The 20,520-nt window shown below is 35.2% G+C and overlaps 1 protein-coding gene across 1 annotated transcript in view; it reads right to left on the reverse strand.

Moving 5' to 3' along the window:
* The window catches only part of pou2f3 (POU class 2 homeobox 3), a 54,421-nt gene that overhangs the window by 15,748 nt on the left and 18,153 nt on the right, over window positions 1–20,520 (reverse strand). The window contains exons 2-6 of the mRNA XM_061963045.1: window positions 19,196–19,224; window positions 9,289–9,390; window positions 2,554–2,683; window positions 2,409–2,497; window positions 2,093–2,269 (exon numbers count right to left, since the gene is read on the reverse strand). Coding sequence (XP_061819029.1) covers window positions 2,093–2,269; window positions 2,409–2,497; window positions 2,554–2,683; window positions 9,289–9,390; window positions 19,196–19,224 — 527 coding nt within the window. The remainder of the gene's footprint in view (window positions 1–2,092; window positions 2,270–2,408; window positions 2,498–2,553; window positions 2,684–9,288; window positions 9,391–19,195; window positions 19,225–20,520) is intronic.

Below are 20,520 nucleotides of genomic sequence, written 5' to 3' on the forward strand. Positions count from 1 at the left end.
ACTTTTTTTTATTTTTTTTTATTTTTATTTTTTTTAATTATTAAATCAACATAGAAAAAAATACACGATACACTTTCAACTAGTGCATCTAAACTTTACCGCTGCACGTATTATTTTCTATATTTTTATTGTAATATTTTCAGAATGTGTTTGTTCTATTTTTGGCCAAAGTAAGACAAAAAAAAACAATCTAAAGTTGTCTTTATGTTTAGTTTTATTGCCATCATTTTAATAGTCCGGCCCACGTGCGCACAGATGTTCCCCCATGCGACCCCTGAGCTAAAATTAATTTGACACCCCTGGTGTAAGAAAACAAAATGTAACAACTGGACAGCATAGTTTTAATAATCACCTTATTTTTAAATGTTACATTAAAACATTTTTTTTTATTATCAAACAATTAAAATGTATTAACACACTCAAAAGTACCGAAAATTGGTTCAAATTAGAGATGTCCGATAATTGTGGACTGCCGATATTATCGGCCGATAAATGCTTTAAAATGTAATATCGGAAAATTATCGGTATCGGTTTCAAAATGATCGGTATCGGTTTCAAAAAGTAAAATGTATGACTTTTTAAAACGCCGCTGTGTACACGGACGTAGGGAGACGTACAGAGCGCCAATAAACCTTAAAGGCACATAATATCTACGGCTTTTCACACACACAAGTGAATGCAAGCATACTTGGTCAACAGCCATACAGGTCACACTGAGGGTGGCCGTATAAACAACTTTAACACTGTTACAAATATGCGCCACACTGTGACCTGGTCATGGCATGACATCCAGTAATATCTGAGGCTACCAGAATTGATCACTTTGGGGGAGTTTAAGTCCATTTTAAAAGATCGAGAAACCAGTTCTCTTGGGAAATGTATTTTCTTTTACATTTAATTATTACTTAATTGTTTTAAATTATTTTTGCCCTTTAGTGCGATGACTGCTGTCTTGTTGTAATTATTATTGTAACTAGAGATGTCTGATAATATCGGACTGCCGATATTACCGGCCGATAAATGCTTTAAAATGTAAAATCGGAAATTATCGGTATCTTTTTCAAAAAGTAAAATTTATTACTTTTTAAAACGTCGCTGTACGGAGTGGTACACGGACGTAGGGAGAAGTACAGAGCAGTTGCGTCTCCCAGTCATACTTGCCAACCCTCACGATTTTCCCGGGAGACTCCCGAATTTCAGTGCCGCTCCCGAAAATCTCCCGGTGCAACCATTCTCCCGAATTTCTCCCGATTTCCACCCAGACAACATTCTTAAAGGCAATGCCTTTGCGTGCCGGCCCAATCACATAATATCTACGGCTTTTTACACACACAAGTGAATGCAAGTCGTACTTAGTCAACAGCCATACAGGTCACACTGAGGGTGGCGATATCAACAACTTTAACACTATTACAAATATGCACCACACTGTAAACCCACACCAAACAAGAAAGACAAACACATTTCGGGAGAACATCCGCACCGTAACACAACTGGGGCGAGTTTTTCCTTGCCCTTATGTGGGCTCTGTACCGAGGATGTCGTTGTGGCTTGTGCAGCCCTTTGAGACACTTGTGATTTAGGGCTATATAAATAAACATAGATTGATTGATTGATTGATTGATAAACACAACAGAACAAATACCCAGAACCCCTTTGTAGCACTAAGTCTTCCGGGATGCTACAATATACACCCCCCGCTACCCCGTAGCCCCCCTAAACCCTGTCCCCTCAACCCTGCCCACCTCAACCTCCTCATGCTCTCTCAGTTAGAGCATGTCCCAAGTTCCAAGCTGCTGTTTTGAGGCATGTTAAAAAAAACAATGCACTTTGTGACTTCCATAATAAATATGGCAGTGCCATGTTGGCATTTTTTTCCATAACTTGAGTTGATTTATTTTGGAAAACCTTGTTACATTGTTTAATGCATCCAGCGGGGCATCTCCACAAAATTAGGCATAATAATGTGTTAATTCCACGACTGTGTATATCGGTATCGGTTGGTATCAGAATCGGTAATTAAGTGTTGGACAATATCGGATATCGGCAAAAAAGCCATTATCGGACATCTCTAGTTCAAATGTTGTGGTACCTGCGTGAAGCCCAGTTTGATGCGTCTCTGCTTGAACGCTTTGGCAAACTGCTCCAGCTCCTCCAGGTCGCTGGGCTCCTCCTGTGGCGGGGCGGCCACCTGCTTGGGCATCTGCAGGTGCGCCAGGTCCAGGTGGTTGTCCATGGACGGCCCCACCAGGCCGGAGCGGCTCGTGGCCTGACGGGGGAGACGCGACGAGTGAGAACTTTGGCTCCCCCAATCTGTGCTGGGCAAACGTCTCCATAGTCGTGTTTGATTAAGAAGACGTGTCTTTCCCTTCCTCATTTCAGACAGGTGTTTGTGTGGCGAGTCCTACCTGTGGCGTCAGAGCCAGCCCGGGCTGGTGCTGGAGGAGGCCGGCGTGGTTCTGCCCGGGGTGGGACATCAGGTTCTGCTGCAGGAGAACTGCAAACATGGAGGTTAGTAACACTCAGATAGTCCTCCGTGCAGCGGGCTTGTACCTTGGTGGCTGTTGGGGTTCTGCGAGAGCAGGAAGGGGGAGGGAGACGACAGGTGTGGCGACAGGTGAGACGACAGGTGAGTTGGTGGCATCAGAACCAACTGCTGCATGCTGTGCAGAGATGTCAGGTCCTAGTAGTAATCAGAGCAGTCTCATCACGGTCTTTAACGTGAGTGCAGCCCTCACACTATTTAGAGTAGTCAGTGTACTAGTTGTACTACCAACACACGCATTATTGGCGACGTAAGAGACGAGCAAGATAATTGTGCCTTGCCTGGTTAGCATCATGGTCGGGGGGAGGTGCATGAGGACAAACATGCATATCAACATGCCACGGTTCAGTTTTCCATGGAGGTCAATTTGTGTCTTTATTACAAAAGCTGAATTTGTGTAACTGAATTTCTTGCGTTTGAATTTTGTCAGATGAATTTTTGTACATCAAATTATGCTGACAATTTTATTCAATAGGGCATACTTGCCAACCTTGAGACCTCCGATTTCGGGAGGTGGGGGGTGGGGGTGGGTTGGGGGGGGCGTGGTTAAGAGGGGAAGAGTATATTTACAGCTAGAATTCACCAAGTCAGGTATTTTATGTATGTATATATATATATATATATATATATATATATAAGAAATACTTGACTTTCAGTGAATTCTAGCTATAAATATATATTTCTTTTATTATATATATATATACCGTATATATATATATATATATATGTAAATAAATAAGAGAAATTCTTGAATTTCAGTGTTCATTTATTTACACATATACACACATAACACTCATCTACTCATTGTTGAGTTAAGGGTTGAATTGTCCATCCTTGTTCTATTCTCTGTCACTATTTTTCGAACTGATGATGCATTGCTGTGTGGCACGCACAAAAGTGCCTTCATCAAATGCACTAGATGGCAGTATTGTCCTGTTTAAGAGTGTCACAACATTGCTGTTTACGGCAGACGAACTGCTTTACGGTAGAGGAAAATACGTCACTTAGGTCCGCATGGAGCTGGAGGGGGCGCAACCTCCAGCTCCGCCTGAATTTCGGGAGATTTTCGGGAGAAAATTTGTCCCGGGAGGTTTTCGGGAGAGGAGCTGAATTTCGGGAGTCTCCCGGAAAATCCGGGAGGGTTGGCAAGTATGCAATAGAGCAGTGGTTCTTAAAGGCCTACTGAAACCCACTACTACCGACCACGAAGTCTGATGGTTTATACATCAATGATGAAATCGTAACATTGCAACACATGCCAATATGGCCGGGTTAGCTTACTAAAGTGCAATTTTAAATTTCGCGCGAAATATCCTACTGAAAACGTCTCGGTATGATGACGCCTGCACGTGACGTCACGGATTGTAGAGGACATTTTGGGACAGCATGGTGGCCAGCTATTAAGTCGTCTGTTTTCATCGCAAAATTCCACAGTATTCTGGACATTTGTGTTGGTGAATCTTTTGCAATTTGTTCAATGAACAATGGAGACAGCAAAGAAGAAAGCTGTAGGTGGGAAGCGGTGTATTGCGGCAGGTGTTGTGCCGGATAACGCACCCCCGCCGTAGAATGCACCCCCTGACTGTTGTGCCGGATAACACAGCCGGTGTTTCATTGTTTACATTCCCGAAAGATGACAGTCAAGCTTTACCATTGGCCTGTGGAGAACTGGGACAACAGAGACTCTTACCAGGAGGACTTTGAGTTGGATACGCAGACGCGGTACCGTGAGTACGCATGCAGCTGCGGCTTCCAAACATTTGATCGCTTGCCCGTACGTGCGTGCCGCTATGTGCATGACACGTACGTAACTTTGGGGACTTTGGGGAAATATATGTGCTGTATGAACTTTGCGGGGGTGAACGGTACTTTGGGCTGTGGGATTGAGTGTGTTGTGCAGGTGTTTGAGTTGTATTGGCGGGTTATATGGACGGGAGGGGGGAGGTGTTTGTTATGCGGGATTAATTTGTGGCATATTAAATATAAGCCTGGTTGTGTTGTGGCTAATAGAGTATTGTGTTTATTTACTGTTTTAGTCATTCCCAGCTGAATATCAGGTCTCTCACAGCATCTTCCCTATCTGAATCGCTCCCACTGCCCTCTAGTCCTTCACTCTCACTTTCCTCATCCACGAATCTTTCATCCTCGCTCAAATTAATGGGGAAATCGTCGCTTTCTCGGTCCGAATCGCTCTCGCTGCTGGTGGCCATGATTGTAAACAATGTGCAGATGTGAGGAGCTCCACAACCTGTGACGTCACGCGCATATCCTCTGCTACTTCCGGTACAGGCAAGGCTTTTTTATCAGCGACCAAAAGTTGCGAACTTTATCGTCGATGTTCTCTACTAAATCCTTTCAGCAAAAATATGGCAATATCCCGAAATGATCAAGTATGACACATAGAATGGACCTGCTATCCCTGTTTAAATAAGAAAATCGCATTTCAGTAGGCCTTTAACCATACTTGCCAACCCTCCCGGATTTTCCGGGAGACTTCCGAAATTCAGCGCCTCTCCTGAAAACCTCCCGGGACAAATTTTCTCCCGAAAATCTCCCGAAATTCAGGCGGAGCTGGAGGCCACGCCCCCTCCAGCTCCATGCGGACCTGAGTCCGCTTTCCCACAATATAAAGAACGTCTACAGTAAAGCAGTCCGTCTGCCGTAAACAGCAATGTTGTGACACTCTTAAACAGGACAATACTGCCATCTAGTGCATTTGATGAAAGCACTTTTGTGCGTGCCACACAGCAATGCATAATCAGAGAGGGTGTTCAGCATGGTTAGAAAAATAGTGACAGAGAATAGAACAAGGATGGACAATTCAACCCTTAACTCAACAATGAGTAGATGAGTGTTATGTGTGTGTATATGTGTAAATAAATGAACACTGAAATTCAAGTATTTATTTTATTTATATATATATATATATATATATATATATATATATATATATATATATATATATATATATATACACATCCATCCATTCTTCCATTTACTACTGCTTATTCCCTTTTGGGTCGCGGGGATATATATATATATATATATATATATATATATATATATATATATATGAAATACTTGACTTGGTGAATTCTAGCTGTAAATATACTCCTCCCCTCTTAACCACGCCCCAACCACGCCCCCAACCACGCCCACCCCCCACCCCCCACCTCCCGAAATTGGAGGTCTCAAGGTTGGCAAGTATGCCTTTAACCTTGTTGGAAGTACCGAACCCCACCAGTTTCATATGCGCATTCACCGAACCCTTCTTTTTTTTCAAATTCAAGACAAAGTTACTATATGTTTTTGGTAACACTTTAGTATGGGTAACATATTCTAAGTAACAAAGACTTAATTTAGAGTTATTTGGTTAGGGTTAGGCTTAGAGTTAGAGGGTTAGGGTTATAATAAGGCCATGCCGAATAAGGCATTAATAAGTACTTAATAATGACTAGTTAAGAGCCAATATGTTACTAATTTGCATGTTAATAAGCAACTAATTAATGGTGAATATGTTCCCCATACTAAAGTGTTACCATGTTTTATTACTGGTGCACAAAATGAACCGTGCATGAACATCACCTTGTTCAAAGAACAAAACCAACACAGTGCATAAAGTCACAACAAATTACACACCTGCAAATCAGTCTGACTTCTGCTGTTGCCGTATCCGTAATACGCTGATAGGGAGAAGTTTGTATTTACATGATGAGTCGGGTGTGTTTTGACCTCCGCCGAACCCCTGAGCCCGACTCACCGAACCCCTAGGGCTCGATCGAACCCAGGTTAAGAACCACTGCAATAGAGTCTTGAGTTTTGAAGCAACACTTTTTTTCCCTGCATCACATTTTTTAAAACTGAAATTATTACACTGATTTTTTTCAATTGTTTTTTTTACACACTGAATTTTAAAACAGTGTATTTTAACAAATTAAATTATGCTGACAATTGCATTTGATTAAAAAAAAATTGTGAGCAAAATGTGTGTGTTTTAAAATTCAGTGTATAAAAATTTAATGTATGAAAATTCAGAGCAGAAATATTTGTTGCTTCAAAACTCAAGACTCACTTCAGGTAAATTAAGACTGAAGCACCTCATTGGCTGCTTCTAAGACAGGATGGTTCCAGTTCCAATTTACCTGGAGTGAATCTTGAGTTTTGAAGCAAAAAATTTTTCCTGCATTAAATTATCTATACTGATTTTTTTTCAATTGTTATTTTACACTGAATTTTTGCACACTGAATTTTAAAACAGTGTATTTTAACAAATCAAAGTACGCTGACAATTGTACTTACCGTATTTTTCGGAGTATAAGTCGCTCCGGAGTATAAGTCGCACCGGCCGAAAATGCATAATAAAGAAGGAAAAAAACATATATAAGTCGCACTGAAGTATAAGTCGCATTTTGGGGGGAAATGTATTTGATAAAAGCCAACACCAAGAATAGACATTTGAAAGGCAATTTAAAATAAATAAAGAATAGTGAACAACAGACTGAATAAGTGTACGTTATATGAGGCATAAATAACCAACTGAGAACGTGCCTGGTATGTTAACGTAACATATTATGGTAAGAGTCATTCAAATAACTATAACATATAGAACATGCTATACGTTTACCAAACAATCTGTCACTCCTAATCACTAAATCCCATGAAATCTTATACGTCTAGTCTTTTACGTGAATGAGATAAATAATATTATTTGATATTTTACGGTAATGTGTTAATAATTTCACACATAAGTCGCTCCTGAGTATAAGTCGCACCCCCATCCAAAACTGCGACTTATAGTCGGAAAAATACGGTATGCTGACAATTGTATTTAATAAGACAATTGTGAGCTAAATGTGTGTTTTACAATTCAGTGTGTAAAAATGTAATGTATGAAAATTCAGAGCAGAAATATTTGTTGCTTCACAACTCAAGACTCACTTCAGGTAAATACAAGCGGTAGAAAAATGGATGGATGGATGCACCACATTGGCTGCTTTTAAAAACAGGATGGATTGCTTGAATTGACCTGAAATGAGTCTTGAGTTTTGAAGCAACAAAGTTTTCTGCACTAGATTTTTTTACATTGAATTTTACACAACATTTTTACACGCCGAATTTTAAAACAGGTGTATTTAATAAAAACATTTTTAAACACATATTATGCTAACAAACATTCATTCAATAAAATTTTAGGCATAATTACCGTATTTTTCGGAGTATAAGTCGCTCCGGAGTATGCTGACAATTGTATTTAATAAGAAAATTGTGAGCTAAATGTGTGTTTTACAATTCAGTGTGTAAAAATGTAATGTATGAAAATTCAGAGCAGAAATATTTGTTGCTTCACAACTCAAGACTCGAAAAATGGATGGATGGATGCACCTCATCGGCTGTTTCTAAAACAGGATGGATTGCTTGAATTGACTTGAAATTAATTAATTCATTCATTCATTTATTTATTTATTTCAGGCAATGACATAAAAAAAGTACAAAGTTGACAACACATAATAATATAAATTAATATAGTGCAAAAGGTAATGTATAGTATGTAATGCATGATTGTCCAGTTTTGCCTGAAATGGGCCCTAGTGTGTGAATGTGAGTGTGAATGTTGTCTGTCTATTTGTGTTGGCCCTGCGATGAGGTGGCGACTTGTCCAGTGTGTACCCCGCCTTCCGCCCGATTGTAGCTGAGATAGGCTCCAGCGCACCCCGCGACCCCGAAGGGAATAAGCGGTAGAAAATGGATGGGATGGATGGAGTCTTGAGTTTTGAAGCAACAAAGTTTTCTGCACTAGATTTTTTTACATTGATTTTTACACAACATTTTTTCACGCTGAATTTTAAAACAGATGTATTTATTTAAAAAAAAAGTTAAACACATATAATGCTAACAAACATTTATTCAATGAAATTTTAAGCATAATTATTTATTTTTTTTACACTGAATTTTAAAACTGCATTTTAACAATCTTAATTTTTAAACAAACATTTTGCTCACACATAATAATAATAATAATAGATTGTATTTGTAAAAAACACTTTACATTGAGCAAACAACCTCAAAGTGATACAGTGTATTAAAAAAATTATAAAAAGATAATACAAATAAATAAAAATAAAAACTAGAACTAGCATGCATATATCTAAAAAAAAAGGCTTTTTTAAAAAGAAGGGTTTTTAAGCCTTTTTAAAAAGCATCCACAGTCTGTGGTGCCCTCAGGTGGTCAGGGAGAGCATTCCACAGAGGTTGGAGGTTGGAGCAGGTTAGCCTGTCCGGAGCGGAGGTGTCGTGTGGAGGATTTGGGGGTGAGCAGTTCTTTGAGGTAGAGGGGGACATTACCATGGAGGCACTGGTGGGTTAGTAGGGAGACGTTGTATTCAACCCTGAGTGGAACAGGAAGCCAGTGAAGGGATTTGAGAAGTGGCGTGATATGGTCGTGTTTCCGCACTCTAACGATTCGATCCGATTCCTGGGTTGACGATTGAATTCAGAATCGATTCTCGTCTCAACACGTTTCTAGATTAAAACCGATTCTCGCAGTGGTATAATAATTATCATCACACTTTCTCAAAACAGGTTAGAAAAGCTCCTGGTTGATTTTTTTGTCCCAATTTTTTTTTTTGTGCACCCCTAGATATTGACAGTACGATACTGCCGTACAAGCTGTACACTGACTACTCCAAAGTGTATCCCGTGTGAGATGCTGATTGGCTGAACTGTATGTGTCCATCTGTCTTTACCCCAGTCATCTGAGCTCCGTGCATGGGAAGGTTCTGCGTCATGTGACATGTCTTCAGCGAGGACGCCAAGTGGGGCGAGTCGTTGATGTCCTCCAGTTTGATCTGCGCACGGTAGGACATAAAATGCATGCATAATGTCATATCTTGTAATAATAACTGTGTTAGTGGGACAGTACACACTGATGAGAATCAGTCATATATGCAGTATGCATATATAAATATGTATTATAAGTAGTATCAAAGAGTGCACACAGATGAGAATCAGTCATATTTACAGTATATATATATATATATATATATATATATATATATATATATATATATATATATATATATATATATAAATATATATATATATATATATATATATATATATATATATATATATATATATATATATACTGTATATATATATATATGTATATACATATGTATATATATATATACTGTATATATATATATATATGTATATACATATGTATATATATATATATATATATAAAATATATATATATATATATATATATGTATTATAAGTAGTATCAAAGAGTGCACCTAGATGAGAATCAGTCATATATACAGTATATATGTATGTATATATATGTATTATAAGTAGGGATGTCCGATAATGGCTTTTTGCCGATATCCGATATTCCGATATTATCCAACTCTTTAATTACCGATACCGATATCAACCGATGCCGATATATACAGTCGTGGAATTAACACATTATTATGCCTAATTTGGACAACCAGGTATGGTGAAGATAAGGTCTTTTTTTTTTAAATTAATAAAATAAAATAAGATAAATAAATAAATTAAAAACATTTTCTTGAATAAAAAAGAAAGTAAAACAATATAAAAACAGTTACATAGAAACTAGTAATTAATGAAAATGAGTCAAATTAACTGTTAAAGGTTAGTACTATTAGTGGACCAGCAGCACGCACAATCATGTGTGCTTACGGACTGTATCCCTTGCAGACTGTATTGATATATATTGATATATAATGTAGGAACCAGAATATTAATAACAGAAAGAAACAACCCTTTTGTGTGAATGAGTGTAAATGGGGGAGGGAGGTTTTTTGGGTTGGTGCACTAATTGTAAGTGTATCTTGTGTTTTTTATGTTGAATTAAAAAACAAAACAAACAAAAAAAAACGATACCGATAATAAAAAAAACGATACCATAATTTGCGATGTTACATTTTAAAGCATTTATCGGCCGATAATATCGGCATATTATCGTAGTATCATAAGTAGTATCAAAGAGTGCACATAGATGAGAATCAGTCATATATGCAGTATGCATATATAAATATGTATTATAAGTAGTATCAAAGAGTGCACACAGATGAGAATCAGTCATATTTAGTAGAGATGTCAGATAATATCGGCCTGCCGATATTGTCGGCCGATAAATGCTTTAAAATGCAATATCGGAAATGATCGGTATCGGTTTTTTAATTATCGGTATCGTTTTATTGTTTTTTATTTTTTTATTTTTTTTTATTTTTTTATTTATTAAATCAACATAAAAAACACAAGATACACTTACAATTAGTGCACCTACCCAAAAAAACTCCCTCCCCCATTCACACTCATTCACACAAAAGGGTTGTTTCTTTCTGTTATTAATATTCTGGTTCCTACATTATATATCATCCATCCATCCATCCATCCATTTTCTACCGCTTATTCCCTTCAGGGTCGCGGGGGTCGCTGGAGCCTATCTCAGCTACAATCGGGCGGAAGGCGTCGTACACCCTGGACAAGTCGCTACCTCATCGCAGGGCCAACACAGATAGACAGACAACATTCACACACTAGGGCCAATTTTAGTGTTGCCAATCAACCTATCCCCAGGTGCATGTTTTTGGAGGTGGGAGGAAGCCGGAGTACCCGGAGGGAACCCACGCAGTCACGGGGAGAACATGCAAACTCCACACAGAAAGATCCCGAGGATGGGATTAAACTCACGACTACTCGTGACCTTCGTATTGTGAGGCAGACGCACTAACCCCTCTTCCACCGTGCTGCCCCATTATATATATATATATATATATATATATATATATATATATATATATATATATATATATATATGTATATATATATATATATATATATATATATTTACATTATATATCAATATATATCAATACAGTCTGCAAGGGATACAGTCCGTAAGCACACATGATTGTGCGTGCTGCTGGTCCACTAATAGTACTAACCTTTAACAGTTAATTTTACTCATTTTCATTAATTACTAGTTTCTATGTAACTGTTTTTATATTGTTTTACTTTCTTTTTTATTCAAGAAAATGTTTTTAATTTATTTATCTTATTTTATTTATTTATTTATTTTTGAAAAAAGGACCTTATCTTCACTATACCTGGTTGTCCAAATTAGGCATAATAATGTGTTAATTCCACGACTGTATATATCGGTATCGGTTGATATCGGTATCGGTAATTAAAGAGTTGGACAATATCGGAATATCGGATATCGGCAAAAAGGCATTATCGGACATCCCTAATATTTAGAGTATATACAGTATGTATGTATATATGTATTATAGGTAGTATCAAAGAGTGCACATATATGAGAATCAGTCATATTTACAGTTTATATATATATGTATGTACAGTATATATATATATATATATATATATATATATATATATATATATATATATATATATATATATGTATTATAAGTAGTATCAAAGAGTGCACCTAGATGAGAATCAGTCATATATACAGTATATATATATGTATGTATGTATGTTTTATAAGTAGTATCAAAGAGAGCACAGAGATGAGAATGAGCTTTAGTGGCTTGAGGATCAGTTTGGTGTCTAAACAAGATGTTAGCAATAGATTGCCTCCCTCCCCTCAGGCGGTCCGCTATGCAAATTTGCCCCAACTCACCCTCACCACCCCTGAAAAGAAGCAATGGCACGTCCTGAAAAAACAAACAGGTGGAAACAAAAGTCCCCGCTGCCAAAAAGAATGTTTGGAGAAGTATCCAAATAGCCGCAGACTATTTGAGGTGATTGAGGAACGCTGAGAGGAGAGACAGTCATTGTTGACATGGGGGGTGTGGTGGGTTAGTGACTGTGGGGAGTGTGCACGGGTACTTTGTCCCCGGGACCTTGGCTCTACAAAATAATAACACGCACGCTTCTTGCGCTCACCGTCTCACCTCAGCCAGCGTGGATTCTTTTGCTTGCTTGTCACGGACCGTCACAAGAGATACAACACAAGATCTTTCACGCAAACTAACCCAACAACTTTCAAGTGGGAACTAACTCCTTTTTAAAAGAAGAGCATTTCACGGGTCACTTCAACACAATCACAGATTTAGGGAACAACCTCCTTTTAAAATAAGATATTTAAATTGTTTTAAATTCAATACAATCACTGATTTAGGGAACAACCTCCTTTTAAAATAAGATCATTTTATTTTATTTTAATTAAACACAATCACTGATTCAGGGAACAACCTTTTAAAATAAGATCTTTTTTTTTTTATTCAACACAATCACTAATTTAGGGAACAGTATCCTTTTAAAATAAGATCTTTTTTTTTTTTTAATTTAACACAATCACCTATTTAGGGAACAATCTCCTTTTAAAATAAGAATTTAACTTTTTTTTTTTTTTTTTTTTTAACACAATCACCTATTTAGGGAACAATCTCCTTTTAAAATAAGAATTTAACTTTTTTTTTTTTTTTTTTTTAACACAATCACCTATTTAGGGAACAATCTCCTTTTAAAATAAGAATGTAACTTTTTTTTTAATTCAACACAATCACTGATTTAGGGAACAATCTCCTTTTAAAATATATTTTTTTTAATTCAACACAATCACTAATTTAGGGAACAGTCTCCTTTTAAAATAAGATCATTTTGTTTTTTTTAATTGAACACAATCACATATTTAGGGAACAATCTCCTTTTAAAAAAAGAATTTAATTTTTTTTTTAATTCAACACAATCACTGATTTAGGGAACAATCTCCTTTTAAAATAAGACAATTAAAACATATTTTTTAATTCAACACAATCACTGATTTAGGGAACAATATCCTTTTAAAATAAGAATTTAACTTTTTTTTAATTCAACACAATCACTGATTTAGGGAACAATCTCCTTTTAAAATAAGAATTTAACTTTTTTTTAATTCAACACAATCACTGATTTAGGGAACAATCTCCTTTTAAAATAAGATAATTAAAACATTTTTTTAATTCAACACAATCACTGATTTAGGGAACAATCTCCTTTTAAAATAATCTTTTTTTTTTAATTCAACACAATCACAGATTTAGGGAACAATCTCCTTTTAAAATAATCTTATTTTTTTTAATTCAACACAATCACTGATTTAGGGAACAATCTATTTTTAAAATAAGATTTTTTTTTTTTTTTAAATTCAACACAATCACTGATTTAGGGAACAATCTCCTTTTTAAAATAAGATCTTTTTTTTTTTTTTTTACATTCAACACAATCACAGATTTAGGGGACAATCTCCTTTTAAAATAAGATAATTATATATTTTTTTAATTCAACACAATCACTGATTTAGAGAACAACCTTCTTTTAAAATGAGATCTTTTTTATTTTTTATTTTATTCAACACAATCACAGATTTAGGGAACAATTTCCTTTTAAAATAAGATAATAAATATATTTTTTAAATTTAATACAATAACTGATTTGGGGAACAATCTATTTTTATTAGGAACATTTTTTTTTTTTAATTCAACACAATCACTGATTTGGGGAACTATCTATTTTTAATAAGATCATTTTACTGGTAAATTCAACAAAATCACTGATTTGGGGAAAAATCTATTTTTATTTAGATTATTTTACTGGTGAATTCAACAAAATCACTGATTTAGGGAATAATCTAGTTTTTAAAATAACATCATTTTTGTAAATTCAACAATATCTGATTTGGGGAACAATCTATTTTTATTAAGATATTTTTTACTGGTAAATTCAACAAAATCACTGATTTAGGGAACCATCTATTTTTTAATAGGATAATTTTACTGGTAAATTCAACAAAATAACTGATTTAGGGAACAATCTATTTTTAATAGGATGATTTTACTAGTATATTCAACAAAATTACTGATTTAGGGAACAATCTCGTTTTTAAAATAAAACGATTTTACTGGTAAATTCAACACAATCACTGATTTAGGGAACCATCTTCTTTTTAATAAGATCATTTTACTGGTAAATTCAACAAAGTCACTGATTTAAGGAACAATCTATTTTTAATAAGATGATTTTACTGGCAAATTTAACAAAATCATTGATTTAGGGAACAATATTCTTTAAAAAAAATATGATAATTTTACTGGTAAATTCAACAAAATCACTAATTTAGGGAACAATGGCGTTTTTAAAATAAGATAATTTTACTGGTGAATTCAACAAAGTCACTGATTTGGGCAACAATCTTTTTTTAATGCAAAATCATTAATTTAAGGAACAATGTATTTTTGTTAAGATGATTTTACTCGTAAATTTAACAAAATCATTGATTTAGGGAACAATATTATTTTTTTAACAATATGATAATTTTACAGGTAAATCTCATTTTGTAAATACAATTATTTTACTAGTAAATTGTACAAAATAGCTGATTCGAAGTGGGAACAATCTTATGGAAGTAGAACTGTCTCACATCTACTTATACATATCAATATGATATTAGTACATATGCATATATTAATTAATATACAAATACAAATTTGATATACAATTAAATAAATAATTTGTATAAATACGCGCACATTTGTAAATATAATTTTGAGATTTGAAAATATATACAAATAAAATTTAGAAATATAAAAATGTGACATACAAATAAATCAAGAATTTGTATAAACGTGTATTTGTAAATATATTTTTGAGATTTGAATATAAATATGCTTGATTTTGTTTTTGTATTTGTATTGAATTTGCACATGTGGATCGCTTTTTTGCTTTTGTGTCGATGAGACATTCCTCCCACAAACCAGATGCACAAATAAATGTGACATACACACACCCCTGAACAACCAGCAGAGGGCACTGCAGCCAGAGCGGTCTGGGTCACAGAGCATTATATGCATTATATGCAAAATGCCCGGAGTTCTCTGCACAAAAACAATCCACGTCTTTACAGAGAGAACAGAACGCACATCGGGCCTGAGCTAGTTAACCTTAGCATTATATTAGCTAATGCTAATTCATCCAGTTAATCTGAAAGACCGTGCTAGCTGCTTATTTTATTGTATCAATGAAGATAAATGACCTTGTCCCGATGTAGATACTTATCTCTTATCAGTGCAATGTATGTAAAATCATCCCAAAAGTCATGACGTAATATGACCCTCCCTAGTGTGCCTCTGATTGGCTCGCCAGTGTCTGACCACGTCTGTGACCCAGACCGCTCTGGCTGCAGTGCCCTCTGCTGGTTGTTCAGGGGAGTGTGTATGTCACGTTTGTTTGTGCATCTGGTTTGTGGGAGGAATGTCTCATCGACACAAAAGCAAAGAAGCGATCCACATATGCAAATTCAATACAAATACAAATACAAAATCAAGCATATTTATATTCAAATCTCAAAAATATATTTACAAATACACGTTTATTTATACAAAATCTTGATTTATTTGTATGTCACATTTTTATATTTATACATTTTATTTGTATATATTTTCAAATCTCAAACATTTATTTACAAATACGCGTTTATTTATACAAATTATTTATTTATTTGTATATCACATTTGTATTTGTATATTTATTAATATATGCATATGTATTTATATCATATTGATGTATATAAGTTGATGTGAGACAATTCTACTTCCATACAATCTCATTTTTAAAATAAGATCATTTTACTGGTAAATTCAAGAAAATTGCTAATATAGGGATCCATCACATTTTTTAAATAAGATAATTTTACAGATAAATTCCACAAAACCACTGATTTAGGAACCATCTATTTTTCAATAAAATAATTGGATTGGTCAAATCAACAAAATCACTGATTCAAGGAACATTTATACTTTAATAAAATAATTTCACTCGTAAATTTAACAAAATCAGTCATTTAGGCAACAATCAATTTTTTTTAAATACAATAATTTTACTGGTACATTAACTTTTTTCATAGGATAATTTTACTGGTAAATTCAACAAAATCACACATTTAGGGAACATTGCATTTTTTGATTAAAATCATTTTACTGGTAAATTCAACAAAATCACTCATTTAAGAAACAATCCATTTTTTTATTAAAATAATTGTACGGGTAAATTCAACAAAATCAATCATTTAGGAAACAATCCATTTTTTGATTAAAATAATTGTACTGGTAAATTCAACAACATCACTGATTTAGGGAACATTACATTTCTTAATTAAGATTATTTTACTGGTAAATAAAAAAAATCACTGATTTAGGGAACATTAAATTTTTTTATTAAGATTATTTTAATGGTATATTCAACAAAATCACTGATTTAGGGAACATTACATTTTTGTATTAAATATAAATTTACTCGTAAATTCAACAAAATCACTGATTTAGGGAACAAAATTTTTTGAATTAAGATCATTCACTTATATAGGGATCACTAATTTATTTAATTAAAGATTATTTTACTGGTAAATTTAACAAAATCACTGATTTAGGGAACATTCCATTTTTTTAATTAAGATCATTCACTAATTTAGGGAACAATAATTTTTTAAATTATGATCATTCACTGATTTAGGGAACAATATCATGTTTAAACACAATAGTGCAGTTGCGATCGACTGAATTCTCTGAGGAAGTTTATAGGAATAAACGTTACAAAACTGTGTAGCTTTCATCCATTTTCATTTTGTAAAAGGGAGAAAAAAAACATTAAAGATATCTGATTTACAAAATGTTTATGAAGTTTACTGTCGACCGTACCTGACAAGAAAATTGCGGCGATATTCGTCCTCAAGATATATATTTAACATTGTACATTTGAAAAATATAAATTCAGACACTTTTGGAGGGGGCGGGGCATGGAGGGTTTCATTTAAAGTTAAAGTTAAAGTACCAATGATTGTTAAAGTACCAATGATTGTCACACACATTATTCTCTGCATTTGACCCATCACCCTTGATCACCCCCTGGGAGGTGAGGGGAGCAGTGGGCAGCAGCGGTGGCTGCGCCCGGGAATAATTTTTGGTGATTTAACCCCCAATTCCAACCCTTGATGCTGAGTGCAAAGCAGGGATGTATTGGGTCCCATTTTTATAGTCTTTGGTATGACTCGTTTGCATCTCATTTGCATTTCATTCGCCAACAGTTTTGCAGACATACTCAGACAGTAGTTTATAAATATGACATATCTAATAGAAATGATCTAGACCACAAGGAGGTGTGTTTAGACTGAAATCATCTTTTAACAGGATTATTATGATATGTAGTCTATATTCATGTTGTTCTATTATTCATATTTATTTTCTTTTTAAATGTCAGGTTATTATACTCCCGAGGTCCCAGATTTGTCCTAATGGTAACCATAAGTACCGTATTTTTCGGACTATAAATTTTTCTCCTTCAATTTTCTGAAAAATCAACAGTGCGTCTTATAACCCGGTGTGCCTAATGTACGGAATAATTCTGGTTGTGCTTACCGACCTCGAAGCAATTTTATTTGGTACATGGTGAAATTATAAGTGTGACCACTACAAGGTAGTCACACATAACAGATATGTGTATACTGCAATATGATGCCAGTAAACAACACCAAAACTTTAAATGTTCCATTGAAAATAAAGAACATTCCACACGGCACTCAAAAATCAGTCAAAATGTTTTAGTATGACTTTGAAGCCGGACCGCTTGATGAATTGTCGGCGCATTTCGGCTAATGTAGTCAGAGATACAAGTATTACTATGGTGTGTGTATAAGGACCGCAAAATGGCACCCATTAGCAGACAAATTATCTGGCGTTTTGTTTCACAATATTATGCAGAACCAACTTTTCTTACCTTCTTGTATCTGCTGATGTGTATTTGAGATCTGCATAAGCCCTGAAATTTTGCGCACGTTTGCCACTGTAGTCCGTGACGATGCCGTAGTTGATGAGCTTCTTCTTTTTCTCTATCTTCTTGTTATGGGACATTCACCCTCCGCTGTTGCCATATCTAATATAAAGTAGTGTAAAGTTCTTACTTATATCTGTCAGTAAATTCGCTATGAAAGCGAATAGTGAGTTTACTTAATTCACCCACGGAACTTTAGTTATTAGAGAGTTCCGGTCGGACGGTTTTTCACGGGACACATTAATGAGGAGATGCTGCTCCGTTATTGAATTAAGTAAAGTCTGAATGTCATTAAAATAGTTAGCTCCATCTTTTGACACTTCTTCCACCCCCGTCCTTGCACGCTACACCGCTACGACAAAGATGACGGGGAGAAGACGCTGCCGAAGGTGAGCCACGTAAATAAGACCGCCCGCAAAACGGCGCATCCTGAAGCGAGTGTCAGAAAACCACTTGAGGTGGTCTGTAAAACATCATCTATGCAACATTTTGACCGAAGAACCACCATTGCATGTTATGTAGACCACAAGGAAGGGTTTTACATTTAGAAAAAAATCATAATATGACCCCTTTAATGCCCTATAATCCGGTGCGCCTTTTGTATGAAATAGACCTAAATATAGACCTGCTCATCGGCAGTGCGCCTTATAGTTCGGTGCGCCCTATGGTCCAGAAAATACGGTAAATATAATACATAATATGTTAAAAACGCTGAAATAATGTCACATCAAAAGCAACACATTCTTCACATCAAATGAATATCTCAAAAAGGAGTCTGTCACTTACTTGTCGGTAAAATCCAGTTCCTTTTTGCTCTAAAATGAGGGGGAAAAAAAGTCATTAAAACAATAATAATAATAATAATAAATCGCATAATGATATGAATACACAAATTGTGTTTATTTGTCTTCAACTCTGATAATTATTATAATATTAAACCAGGGGTCGACAACCCAAAATGGTGAAAGAGCCATATTGGAACAAAAATACAAAAAAGTAATCTGTCTGCAGCTGCAAACATTTAAAACCCTTATATAAGTGTTATAGTGAAGGCAACACATGATGTAAGTGTCTATATTAGCTATATTAGCCTACTATCAAAATGACTATGTGTCGCAGGCTGCCGCAAATCATCGTTGACAGAAATGTTGAAATTTAATATTTATTCTACACATTTTTACAACATTGGAAAACATTAGTAAAACTTCTCAGAGGGTGAGATAACTCCTGGAAATGACTGTCCTAGAATGGCCCAAAGGTATACAGTAGATGTGTGTGTCCAAGTTAAAGGAAACGGCAATGGATTTATTACAATCTTTGCAAGCTGGCTAACGTTTGCTGTGGTCTGGAACAACATGGCACACAATATTACATACGGATAATGTATCATGAAACATGGAAAATCAACTAAATACACAGAGGACACAAGTAAAGGAAGTTAAATGAGCTCAAATATACCTACAAACGAGGCATAATGATGCAATAGGTACATACAGCTAGCCTAAATAGCTTGTTAGCATTGATTATCTTGCAGTCATGCAGTGACCAAATATGCCTCTCCATAACAAGTCAATAATGTCAACAGAGCTCCCCTTTGTGCACTCACGCACAGTATAAAACGTTTGGTGGACAAAATGAGACAAAGAAGGAGTGGCATAAAACACGTCTTTCTGTGGCAGCGCCGGAGAAAGTTGTACATGTAAACGAACTGTTGAGTCACAGTAAACACAACGGTGAGTTCAAGAGCCAATGAAATTAGTAGGACAAAACGGCACTCGCCAAATAATCTCATCAGTGAAGCATGAACACAAACATATTCAACAGTGGGCTTTCTAACGATTAGGAAGCTTTGTGTCGTGTTTGTCCTCCTACAGAAACCCTATTACAACAACAGCCTTCCAGCTTGTATTCTTAAATTATTTCAATTAAGAGGAGAAAACTATAATTTACGGGGGATATTGATTTTAGAAATAGGTAAAGTAAGAACGAATATAAAATACAAATGTATTTCAGTTTTAGGAGATAAATGGTGGAACAAGCTCAGCGATGAGCTGAAGATATGTAGTTCTTTGTTAAGGTTTAAGAAAACCTTGAAAAGTGAAATAATAGAA

The sequence above is a fragment of the Nerophis lumbriciformis genome, linkage group LG09, assembly GCF_033978685.3.
Source record: "Nerophis lumbriciformis linkage group LG09, RoL_Nlum_v2.1, whole genome shotgun sequence".
NCBI classification, from domain to species: Eukaryota; Metazoa; Chordata; class Actinopteri; order Syngnathiformes; family Syngnathidae; genus Nerophis; species Nerophis lumbriciformis.